Raw genomic sequence first — 13,819 nt, 5'->3', positions numbered from 1 at the left:
GGGCTTTTTCAAGTCACAAACAGATCTACCTGGGGTGGAAGGTAGATCTGTTTGTGACTTGAAAAAGCCCACTGTGTGGGCGAAACGTTGTCAATAAAGGATCACATTAAACTGCATATATGTTTATATTTCCAAACCCTGTGTCACAAACCTTCTGGAGTTTTATGATAAAATAACAGAAGTAAGACACGAGAGAGAGGGATGGGTTGATTGCATCTTCGTGAACTGCAAGAAGGCCTTTGACACAGTTCCGCACAAGAGATTAGTGCAGAAGCTAGAGGATCAGGCGCATATAACAGGAAGGGCACTGCAATGGATCAGAGAATACCTGACAGGGAGGCGACAACGAATCATGGTACGTGATGAGGTATCACAGTGGGCACCTGTGACGAGCGGGGTCCCACAGGGTTCGGTCCTAGGACCAGTGCTATTTTTGGTATATGTGAATGACATGATGGAAGGGTTAGACTTAGAAGTGTCCCTGTTCGAAGATGATATGAAGTTAATGAGGAGAATTAAATCAGATGAGGATCAGGCAGGACTTCAAAGAGACCTGGACAGACTGGACACCTGGTCCAGCAACTGGCTTCTCGAATTTAACCCCGCCAAATGCAAAGTCATGAAGATCGGGGAAGGGCACAGAAGACCGCAGACGGAGTATAGGCTAGATGGCCAAAGACTGCAAACCTCGCTCAAGGAGAATGATCTTGGGGTGAGTATAACACCAAGCATGTCTCCGGAAGCGCACATCAACCAGATAACTACTGCAGCATTTGGGCGCCTGGCAAACCTGAGAACAGCGTTCCGATACCTTAGTAAGGAATCGTTCAAGACACTGTACACCGTGTACGTCAGGTCCATACTGGAGTATGCAGCACCTGTTTGGAACCCACACTTGATCAAGCACGTCAAGAAATTAGAGAAAGTGCAAAGGTTTGCGGCAAGGTTAGCTCCAGAGCTAACGGGAATGTACTATGAAGAAAGGTTAAGGGAAATCGGCCTGACGACACTGGAGGACAGGAGGGATAGGGGAGACATGATAACGACATATAAAATACTGTGCGGAATAGACAAGGTGGATAAAGACAGGATGTTCCAGAGAGGGGACACAGAAACAAGAGGTCACAATTGGAAGTTGAAGAGTCAGATGAGTCAAAGAGATATTTGAAAGTATTTCTTCAGTCATAGAGTTGTCAGGCAGTGGAATAGCCTAGAAAGTGACGTAGTGGAGGCGGGAACCATACGTAGTTTTAAGACGAGGTTTGATAAAGCTCATGGAGCAGGGAGAGAGAGGACCCAGTAGCAACCAGTGAAGAGGCGGGGCCAGGAGCTAAGACTCGACCCCTGCAACCACAAATCGGTGAGTACAAATAGGTGAGTACATACACACACGCAAGTAGGCACGCACTCACTTTCTCAGTGGCTCTTATCATCCAGGTAAGCTGTATAAAAAATACTTGCTGACGTGCGCTCTGAAAGTCCCACGTCATCCTCGTCACAGCTTGCAAATTATTTATATCAGTCGATAAGAACGCTCCTGCGATCCACATTCCTTATTATAAGTATGAACCTACCTGTTAGTAGCTGCGGGGATTGAGTTCTGTCTCTTGGTTTCTCCTCTTAACTCTCCCTGACTGGGTTTACTCTTTCCTTTCTTGTGCTATTTCATGTCTATAAATTTGGGCATGAAATCATTCCATTTTTCTGTGTATGGAGTCATTCCAGTTAGCTGAAGAAATTTTTAATGGCATACCCTAGTGTACTCGTTTCCCACCCATCACTTTTTTCCTCGTTTCCGCTCTGCCCATCCCAGTGAATATCCTTTATATCGTACTCGAGTGTCTCTTAGTTCTTCTCTCTTCTAATATACTTGAGTTAATTTTTTTCAGTCTTTCCTCGTAGTTCATAAATGACTCTGTTGAGGCTCCTGAGAGTTACTCTTGGATTCGCATATTTCGCCTGAGCTGCAAAAAGTTATTAAGCTACAGTATGTCTCAGGCAATATGCTGGTGACTATGCTCACTCCGAGGTCCTTCCTGAGTTGTGTAACTTTTCTTTTCTGAGGCTCTAGTATGTATGTATGTATGTGCCCATGCAGGGTATAAAGAAGAGAGGAGGATTTAGAGAGACGGGAAGAGTGCATCTGGCAGAGGTTGAGTTTGGGGAGATGTGTGAGTATGTATATATATATATATATATATATATATATATATATATATATATATATATATATATATATATATATATATATATATATATATATATATAATATATATATAATATATATATATATATATATATATATATATATATATATATATATATATATATATATATATATATATGTATATATATATATATATATATATATATATATATATATATATATATATATATATATATATATATATATATATATATATATATATATAATATACAAACTTCCACACTACTATCCCTCTATCCACACTTCCAATATCAATGTTGTTCCACTCATACCATCGGCCTCTCTCACTACATCCCAATCACCCCAATTTTTCATACCCTCTCTAATACCCCCCTCCTCTCCTAACCTTCCCTATCCTCCCATTACATCCTTCTTTCCTATCCTCACCATACTCATTTCCTCCACCCCGAGATTATCCTCTCCCTCACCCCTACTCTCCTTTTCATCTCCTCTCCCCTCCCAGACCCCAGTACTACATAAGTTCTCCCATTATGTTAGAGAGAGATATTTAAGACGAGATATTATTAACTCTGGACCTCACTGGAAATAAGTCACTTTGTCTGACTTTTTGTGGGATTATCATTGGTAATTTACACAGATATTACTGTTTGATAATTATACTTACTAGGACCTACCTTTGATGAGTTCCGAGAATTTTTCTATTAGATAACAGTCTGGTCTACCAGACTGTTGCTGCTGGGGGTCCGCCGACCCACATATCCATCACAACCTGGTTGATCTGGCACCTGGCGAAGATACTTGTTCAGTTTCCTCTTGAAGATTTCAACACTTGTTCCTGCACCTGGAAGTGTTCTTGCATCTTGGTGAACACCTGGAAGTGTTCTTGTGTCGCCCTGAACATATAGAGATATTCTTGTGTCTTGGTGAACACCTGGAGGTATTCTTGTGTCTTGGTGAACACCTGGAGATGTTCTTGTGTTTTGGTGAACACCTGGAGGTGTTCTTGCGTCTTAGTGAACACCAGGAAGTGTTCTTGCGTCTTGGTGAACACCTGGAGGTGTTCTTGTGTCTTTGTGAACACATGGAGGTGTTCTTCCGTCTTGGTGAACACCTGGAGGTGTTCTTGTGTCTTGGTGAACAACTGGAGGTGTTCTTATGCCCTGATGAACACCCGGAGTGATGACGAACATCCAGAGGCATTCTTGTCTGGATAAATATTCAGAGGTGTTCTTGTGTCTTGGTGAACACCTGGAGGTGTTCTTGTGCTTTGGTGAACACCTGAAAGTGATCTTGATCCTTTGTCAACACCGGAATCGCAGCTCATGTCTTGAATACCAGGTGTTTTTGAGCCTTACTGAACACCTACAGCGATGTTCTCCAGATGCTTTGTGGAAATATATTATTATTATTATTATTTTATTATTATTAATATTATTAATATTATTATTATTATTATTATTATTATTATTATTATTATTATTATTATTATTTTTATTATTATTATTATTATTATTATTATTATTATTATTATTATTATTATTATTATTATTATTATTATTATTAAGTGTTCATGCTGGCTACACGTCCTGCCATCAACACATCCTCACCCGAATTTTTTTTAATCCACTTGCTACAAACGTCAGTTTTTTTTTTTTTTTTTTTTTTTAACTTTACCTGAACGCCAAGTGGATCTTGAGGATGAGTTGAGTTGCGTCATTAAAGAAGGATCTGCCAACAAACCATAAAGATGAAGCACATTTAGCATGATGTGGCATCGTCGGGGCAGTGAAGATGTCCTGGTGTGGTGAGGGGTATATGGAGTCCGAGCTACGTCATTGCTTCCACAAGATGCTGCCAAGATCTCTAACTTATCTTACCGGGATGATTATATTGGTAAACAGATCATGAATGTCTTTCATACATTACACACACACACACACACACACACACAGGTGTCAGAGTGGGCGCCTGTGACAAGCGGGGTTCCACAGGGGTCAGTCCTAGGACCTGTGCTGTTCTTGGTATATGTGAATGACATAACGGAAGGGGTAGACTCAGAAGTGTCCTTGTTAGCGGATGATGTGAAGTTAATGAGAAGAATCAAATCGGATGAGGATCAGGCAGGACTACAAAGAGACCTGGACAGGCTACAAGCCTGGTCCAGCAACTGGCTCCTTGAGTTTAACCCTGCCAAATGCAAAGTCATGAAGATTGGGGAAGGGCAAAGAAGACCGCAGACACAATATAGTTTGAAAGTTAAGACACTTGTGCAACATCTGGTTATCTTTATTGTAGACGTTTCGCCATCCAGTGGCTTTATCAATACAAATTCTTGGACATAATAAGAAAAACGAAGAACTATATACAAAAGATGAGGTAATCAGTCCCTCGGCCTTGGAGGTGGTGTTTAGAGCACCGTGATTGTAGAGATTCTGAGGTATCACAGAGGTATCACAGTGGGCACCTGTGACGAGCGGGGTCCCACAGGGTTCGGTCCTAGGACCAGTGCTATTTTTGGTATATGTGAATGACATGATGGAAGGGTTAGACTTAGAAGTGTCCCTGTTCGAAGATGATATGAAGTTAATGAGGAGAATTAAATCAGATGAGGATCAGGCAGGACTTCAAAGAGACCTGGACAGACTGGACACCTGGTCCAGCAACTGGCTTCTCGAATTTAACCCCGCCAAATGCAAAGTCATGAAGATCGGGGAAGGGCACAGAAGACCGCAGACGGAGTATAGGCTGCAAACCTCGCTCAAGGAGAATGATCTTGGGGTGAGTATAACACCAAGCATGTCTCCTGAAGCGCACATCAACCAAATAACTGCTGCAGCATATGGGCGCCTAGCAAACCTCAGAACAGCATTCCGACATCTTAATAAGGAATCATTCAGGACCCTGTACACCGTGTATGTTAGGCCCATATTGGAGTATGCGGCACCAGTTTGGAACCCACACCTAGCCAAGCACGTGAAGAAACTAGAGAAAGTGCAAAGGTTTGCAACAAGACTAGTCCCAGAGCTAAGAGGTATGTCCTACGAGGAGAGGTTAAGGGAAATCAACCTGACGACACTGGAGGACAGGAGAGATAGGGGGGACATGATAACTGAGAGGAATTGACAAGGTGGACAAAGACAGGATGTTCCAGAGATTGGACACAGTAACAAGGGGGCACAGTTGGAAGCTGAAGACACAGATGAATCACAGGGATGTTAGGAAGTATTTCTTCAGCCACAGAGTAGTCAGTAAGTGGAATAGTTTGGGAAGCGATGTAGTGGAGGCAGGATCCATACATAGCTTTAAGCAGAGGTATGATAAAGCTCACGGCTCAGGGAGAGTGACCTAGTAGCGATCAGTGAAGAGGCGGGGCCAGGAGCTCGGACTCGACCCCCGCAACCTCAACTAGGTGAGTACAACTAGGTGAGTACAGAGGAAGCAGGCAGGAGTAACAGGAAAGGCACTGCATAGGATCAGAGAATACCTGACAGGAAGGAAACAACGAGTGATGGTAAGTGATGAGGTGTCAGATTGGGCGCCTATGACGAGCGGGGTTCGACAAGTGTAAGTCTTAGGGTTGATGCTGTTTCTGGTATGTGTGAGTGACGTAACGGAAAGGACAAATTCAGAGGTATCCCTGTTCGCAGACGATGTGAAGCTGATGCGGAGAATTCAAACGGATGAGGTTCAGGTAGGACCACAGAGGGATCTGGACAGGGTGCAAGCCTGGTCTAACTATTGACTCCTTGAGTTTAATAATCCCCAAGTGCAGAGTCTTGGAAAGTGGGGAAGATCAAAGAAGACCGCAGACAGAATACAGAGTACAGATTTATAGGCCTTCCAAGTCATTCGTTTATTTTTTTTTTTTTTGAGGTTCAAAATATGTCTCGTAGACTGCTGCCTTTCTGCCTTATCAGTGATCTTTAACAAACTGTTAATTTAGTAGGAAACCCCATCACCCTCTTGTTTTCTGCCCACCTGCCGCCCAATAACCACTTCCTGTACTCACCTGTTTATAGTTGCACGGGTCAAGTCACAGCTCTTTGCTGTGTATAATAAAATATTCCCATTGGCACATCTTAAGGACTGGAGATCAAAAGCGTCATGGTAAACATAGGGTGATAGTTCGTTACACAGTAATGACCGAGGAATGAAAAGGTGAGTTTGCGTGATGCTCTGTTCTAAGATTAGCAAGACAGATACAGCAGTTGTGAGAATATATTATTACTTTCGCGGGTTATAATGACGAGTTGCGGATGATACAACACTGTGGCTGGAAGGTGATGTTTCGTGATTACAAATGAGACCAGAATAGCGATATGATATATAACTCTCCTCGGAATTGGATAAAAACAAGCGTGAATTTTCCTGGAGTCACTGTGACTCCCTGGGTCACGGTACACGGTACCAAGGTGTTACTCCAGGGACACGGTACACGGTACCAAGGTGTTACTCAAGGGACACGGTAATGTGTCACCAAGGGTCACAGTACAATACTGTATATATAACCCAGGGTCGCGGTACAGTACTGTATGTCACTCAGGGTCTTGGTACAGTACTGTCACCCAGGGTCACGGTACGGTACTGTAAATGTCACCTTTAATGTCGGCAAAACACTATTACATTATATTTGTGTACATATAATGTACACAAATATAATGTCATCTGTCTCCTTGTGTAATGCTATTTGCCTAGCCCGTAGTATGTGAGGTGAAATCTCTATGGCAGTTGTATCATGGGCTGATATTTAGACTAATCTCGGTAATTATTCACGAAATACAGCTGTGAGAGCAATGCTGCTGGAGCCAGATGAGTTACTGCAAGCATTATTAAAGAAAAGACTCACACTCAAGAACACTCTCTGAGACGACGTTATGTATGATTTGATTAAACTCTAACTGGGCGAAACGTTATCTCAATAATGAATCTTCTCCAGTGTGTCTTTTATTCGAAGTAGATTTATTTAGTTCAGCCCGTTTGAACGGAATCTAGTACTGTGATCACCATGTGAGACATGAGCTCTCTTCATGGCGAACTTTACATGAAGCAATGTTGCTTCAGATGTCATAATGGTTTTAAAAGATAGACTATAAGTACAACTTATAATTTCATAATTGACGATAAAATTCAGCAGCCATATAAAGCTAAGAAATTTCAGCATGATATTTACCAGAAATGTAAAACTGCATGTATATGTTCTCTTCATCACAGGCAGCATGTATCAAAATGTATCAGCTAATATATCACACCAAAGCATGTGCTCACTGCATCACTATAATAAACTGTCAGTATCAACATTCATCCTGCATGTTTGGTAAATGTTCTCTTCAGGAAGATATACCCTCTGTGTCCTGACACAGCTCGTAAATTTACTGCAGTCAGTATCAACACAGGTGTGCCCTCACACCTGTTCTGGCCCTCATTTGTAGACAGGTGTGTACCTAAAGGTGATAAATGTTTTTTTTTCTTTTGAAGTTTATAGACAAGGGAATTGGAGAGATTTACAGTGAAATATCCAGTGATTTCAGTTATAATAGTGACCGACCGTTTATATTCACAACGAAGATATTTTTGTGATACAATTTTTTTTTCTGTTTAGCCATTGAAAATGACCGAAATATCGAGAAGTGTATTGGTACGTAATTAAAAAGTAATATATGAGTTATTTTTCCCTCAAAAGCCATTTGTATGGGATATGAGTAAACACAGTCCAAAACCCAGACAGCTTTTCAACATAGTCCATTGTACTTCTTACAGTGTTTTACAGACTCTACGAGTCATCACACTCCACAGATTTCACTCACCTCACCCCTTCGTCTCCTGCCAGCACGTACATGCCTGCCATTTGCATCCTTTCTATGATTTTGTAAAAGATCATAATAGATTGAAAAGTTACCCAATAAATGCTCTTTCTACACACGTGTTTTCTTCACAAAAGTATTTCACCTTGAAAATACTTTTCTTGAAACTGGTTAGTTGTTGGGAAGATAAGAAGTTTTTTCAAAGCTGTAGTGCACTGCAGCACGGGAGGAATGTTAAATATAAAACAACGGAAAGAATGAACAATTTTGTATCATGATTCGATTACCCACTAGTGTTGTGTTAGTCGACTAACGTATATTATTTTATCCCACAGATATAAACAAGGCAAGGAATCTTCCCATTTGTGGAGATGTGTCACCGTGCTGGACTATGGTACACCCTCCCTCTTGTCAAGATGTGTGTCATTGTCCTTCTCTGTGATACACCTTCCCTCTTGTGAGAGGACGTGTGTTGTTGCCCTAACGGTCTAACCTGTTGGTGGCGCTCAGTGTTGCTGTTCTGTGATTCATTATCTTATAAAGACCTGTGTTGCTGCCCTATGATACACCATCTTGTCAAGACCAGTGTTGCTGCCCTGTGATACATCATCTTGTCAAGATCAGTGTTGCTGCCCTGCTGTACATCTTGTCAAGACCAGTGTTGCTGCCCTGTCCTTGTCTACAAGGCTTCACCACACAGAACATGGGTTGATGATGCTTCCATAACATTTGAAGCTTCAGCTACGGAGTGCATTGCACAACCATCAATCAAGCAAAGACTTGGCAAGATCAGCAACATGGGGTGCGGTCTCAGTGCTGAGGCTGCGGGCAGCGTACCAGTTCCTGTAAGTAGCCTTAATTTTGATTTGAACATATCGATGGAGATAATTTTTTAAATTACATTGTTATACATTATGAAGGTTTACCATAGTTATTGCTGGTCATATGACAAGGACTGCCCATGAGGCTGTGCATATCTCAGAAAAGGGAAAGGATTCTAGAAAAGGTTTAATATAAGAACATCAGAATGGAGGAACACTGAAGTAGGTCTACTGGCCCAAACTATGCAAGTCCTTCCCCCCCCCCTTTTTTTTCGCGGTCCACCTTGTTATCTGATACCAAAGCACCAGTCAGTATCTTATGATGCTAATACACCAATCAATATCTTATGATACCGAAGCACCACTCAAAATCTTACGATAATAAAACACAAGTCGGTATGTTACGATATCTACACATGATAGTGGGTTCATGCAATATAACATTCCATAAGCCAGTGCCTAGAGCAGAGAGTATGAGTATGCAATCATTGGCATCTTTGAAGTTAAGTAGAGGTAAGGTTATGTTCATGAATGAAACCCACTGTGATATTCACAGTGGTTTTGAGTCTCATTTATGAAAACTAATTTGGGTTATCAATCTTTAGAATGATTAATGGCTCACTGAACACAGAGTCGTATTGTTACTTCAGTATCTAATTAATTTCTTTAGTATTGTCCATGTACTGTATGCAGTTTTCGTCCTGACTTTGGCATATGAATAAAATAATTTAGGATTTCTTCTAATTTTATTAATACCTCTTATGGATGGTAGAGAATCTCTACTGTCCATTAGAGGGAATGTCTTTCTCTCTTTCTAATTTGCATCTTCTTTTTCTTTGTCGTTGAGATATGTTTGCACCATACTTCAGGTGCCAGTGAGCTCATCCTTCCGAAGTATTACTTCCGAACCATGTTAGTCATGTCGTCTTCCCTGCACATTTCAGCCAAGTCACGCTTAATTCCTAACTGATGCTCTAATTGTTGAAGTTTAATTTATTGAATTCTCCCTTATGACTGATCATGGTTCGTTGTTCCAAACCGTTCTATGTACAGGTCTGAACCTCTTTTAGGTTGTGGCCTGAACTTTCTGTCTTCATCATCACTATATCCCGAGCCAGGGCCTCATTATTCGTGAAAATAAAGTCAAGAGTATATCCTAGTGACCTAGTCTTTCTCTACTCTCTGTTGGCTCAAGTTTATTTTATTGCACAAGCTTAATAATTCGATTGTATGAGACTATTCATTCAAACTTTCTTCTATAGTTCTCTCTGCTGTTACACTACCAGCTACATTCCTGAATTTTAGATTCATAAATTAAAGTCACCAAGTAATAGGATACTTGGTACCGGGCTTGTTTTCTCGATAGCACTCAGTTTTCAGTAGTTGGTCTTGAATTACTGAACTCAACTACCCAGCTTCTCGATTTCTAATGCTGGGAAGTTGTATCAGGTGGCAGTCATTTCCCACAAAGTTTCAACTATTCTTCATACCCTCACTATAATTAAGCCATTACCAATGCTCACAGTAATCCATAGCCATAACTTACGATAAGCCACCACTCTCCCACACACACTAGGACACCACCCGTCATCACACTAAGCCATCATCCATCTTTAAATAACCACCACCTTCCCCTCACATTAGGACGCTACTCTGATATCACACAAACCACCATGTTTCCTCACATTCAGCATCCACCATCACGTTCCCTCAAATTCAGCATCCACCATTGCTTTCCCTCAGATCCAGCATCTACCATCACATAAACCCTCATTAAACCCCTACTCGTATTCATCAGACTAACCCTGATGAAGCCCTACAATTCGCCGTCCAGAAGAATGACACCGAGGCCCTGGAAAGAGCCCTGACCCAGGCCAACGTTAACAAGCGTTTCAGGGACCCTGAAACCGGGTATGACTACACTGCTCTTCATATGGCTGCCAAGATGGGCAACGCTGATGCTATCAACGCACTAATCAAGGTGCGTAGTTGCTGTTGACACATGGTATTGTCATAAGCTGTCTACACTTCTGTTTTCATGTACTTCTCATACATGTTGTCGATGGTGTTGTCAAATGCTGGTGACACGTTCTGGTGACACATGTTGACTTGCTCTACTATCAGGAGCTGCTAAAATACGATGTTATGTTTTGCTTCCACATGATATTCCTATTATGTGGAAACTTATGTATTCCACATTTATAGTTATCGATCTCAAGTTCCGGTTCATTCAGTCTTCAGGGCCAGAAGTGATGTGAAAATCCCAGATTATCGCCTTTTCGGAGTTGAAACATTATTTGTAGTTTAGCAAAATTTCTCTTGCATTTAAGGGCATAAAGTAAATGCGAAAATTTAGAGATATTATCAGTTTCTGACACCAGTTTTATCAAACTTTTATTTAATCAAAAGAATCCTAAATTGCGAATGCCTAGCCACTGAAAGAGTCATCTCCGGGTCAGGAGAAACTGTTTTGTTTCCTAACTAATAAATACTGTCGATTTTATTCCATCAGGAATATCTGTGGAATTTTAAGGTACCATAAAAAAAGAATATTTCGCCCCCTTTTTCTTTCTAGTTATTTAATCTTGTCTTGTGTGTTTACATTTAGTAAAGAGATTATCGCTTATTCTAATAAAAAATTTTTTAGTAAAAACAGCAAAATATAAACAGTATAAATAAGATAATAGAGTGCTTTGTGTTGGATGCATAATATCCATGATATCCATGACAGAAGTCAACAACCTACCATTTATGAACATCATACCTATGATTGCTATTTTATCGTGCAACTGCATGAACAACGTATACAAATACATACACTACACCTCTACAAACATTGCATGCTTTTATATACAATGTGTGCTGTTTACATACAGTAAAACTACATCCTCAAAGTACCTAATTAGCCGATCAGTTGTCGAGTATCTACTCGACAACTGATCCTGCTGGACAAAAGCCACTCTTTGTCAAGATTTTCTTAACATTCGATTTTTTTTTTTTGCTGTATCAGTTCAGTTTATATGATGCGATTAAATGGGATGATTATTATTATTGTTAACTTTGATGTAGAGCAAAGTTTTGGTAATAAGCCTTTACTATAACCAGGGACCCCGTCTACTAAACAACAGCTTTCTAATGTTAATATGGTTATTAAGGAGATGGCTGCAACATTGTTTCTCAGTTATTTATCTCCTCATTTATGGTTATATGTTTTCTTGGAAACATTGTGTGTGTTAATTCTTCATGTTTAAGGAAAAGTTTCATCCAGGGCTGCTTACTCGTAGTTCAAGACTTAAAGTAAACTTTGATGCTGTGTCTCATATCATCCTTTGTTTTACCATTACGAGAAAACGTATCTTTTTAGTTATGAACTCTGAAATTCAGCTCGCAAGAAGAATTTTCTGTACTTTACTGAAATGCAATTTTCACTAATTAATTTCAAGATAGCTTAGGTAAGATGGGTCAGGAAACAGGAGAAATATTTCCTGACGCGGGTCTTAGTCATATGATGTCCCGCCACGGAAATTTTTGGTCATCTGACAGAGGCCTTCCACTGGCTTACCCGTCCACCCCTATTAAAAATTAAGATTATAATTATAACCATTATTTTCTTTATGTCAAGAGCCGTTGCATGTACTATACAGGCTACCAGCTGTATGAATTAATACTTACGTTATATATTTTATGTAATATAAGCATACTTTGAAACTCAAATTTGATTAAATACACATTGCATTGTGAGGATATTTATGCAATTTACGCAAAACTATGTAAATTATTTACACTTCACTTTAATTATTTACAAAGGTAATATATTGCTGTTGAAATTGTTTAAAAAATTTCCTCATCTTGCAACCGAGGAGATACTACTTGAAGTGTTGATAAACCAGGTCATTTGTACCCAAGTCTCTCCAACTTGAGTGTGAAAATCAAGTGCTTATTTTTATTTTTCTGGATATGAAGGGTTGTGATGGTTTAACAAGGGTTGTGATGGTTTATCAAGGATTGTAATGGCTCAACAAGAGCTGTGATGGTTTAATAATGTGTTCGTTTAAAGTTTTGTTGATTTAAGGTTTATGGTGATTTAACAAAGGTTAGGATGGTTATGATGTTTTAACAAGGATTGTAGTGGTATAATATAGTGTTTGTTTGATTGTTTATTAAGAACATACAAGATAAACAGTAGTACATCGTGAAAACTCGACAGGTCGTCATTCAGTTGACAATTTAAAGGACGAAACTAGCATATTCTTTAACAGTGTGATTTTTAGGGACAGATGTTATGGTGCTGATATATCACGCAACTCACCAACCCACCAGTACATCCATCAACATACGAAGCCTCAACATCGTAATACGTTCATCACATCAACGCATCACACAAGTGCCCAACATTGTGATGTATAAACTTGCTTGGTAACATTTCATATAACCTCTTTAACACACACGTGTCACCCCTCATATTCCTAACGGCAGTTTTTTCATTGGTCTGAGAGCATTCTTCGAATGCGCTGTTTCCACGAGAGAATACGAGAACATTATGAGTAATAGGAGTATTCCCTCGCCTGTCACTAGGCAACCGTGAGGCATTGTTTGTAAATATTGATTTTTACCTACTGTTCCACACTCGCTTTGACGTCATTCATTCACGATGTTGGTGTTCATGTGTACGTTGGTGTGTACTGGTGGTGCTGGATGATTGTGAGGTGGTGGTAGGGGTGGTAGTGCCAAAGGGTTCCTTGTTGTGAAGTGGTGGTTGGGGTGGTAGTGCCAAAGGGTTCCTGGTTGTGAGGTGGTAGTGGTGGTAGTGCTTGTGTGTTCCTAGTTGTGAGGTGGTAGTACTTGTGTGTTCCTGATTGTGAGGTGGTAGTACGTGTGTTCCTGGTTGTGAGGTGAGCTTAATTCAGATATTCGATTAAAATTTCTTAGGTCGTGTGACTTTAGCACATCCCCTGCCTGGTCTAGAGGAGCACATCCCCTGCCAGGTCTAGAGGAGCACATCCCCTGCC

At 40.4% G+C, this 13,819-nt stretch overlaps 1 protein-coding gene across 1 annotated transcript in view; it reads left to right on the top strand.

Annotated features, from left to right (window-relative positions):
* The window catches only part of LOC128696255 (fibrous sheath CABYR-binding protein-like), a 71,885-nt gene that overhangs the window by 31,944 nt on the left and 26,122 nt on the right, over positions 1-13,819 (top strand). The window contains exons 2-3 of the mRNA XM_053787395.1: positions 8,325-8,834; positions 10,609-10,791. Coding sequence (XP_053643370.1) covers positions 8,787-8,834; positions 10,609-10,791 — 231 coding nt within the window. The 5' untranslated portion in view covers positions 8,325-8,786. The remainder of the gene's footprint in view (positions 1-8,324; positions 8,835-10,608; positions 10,792-13,819) is intronic.

Source organism: Cherax quadricarinatus, chromosome 39 (assembly GCF_038502225.1).
Source record: "Cherax quadricarinatus isolate ZL_2023a chromosome 39, ASM3850222v1, whole genome shotgun sequence".
NCBI classification, from domain to species: Eukaryota; Metazoa; Arthropoda; class Malacostraca; order Decapoda; family Parastacidae; genus Cherax; species Cherax quadricarinatus.
Note: the sequence above shows the minus strand (reverse complement) of the source record. Positions and strands in the feature narration are given on the sequence as shown.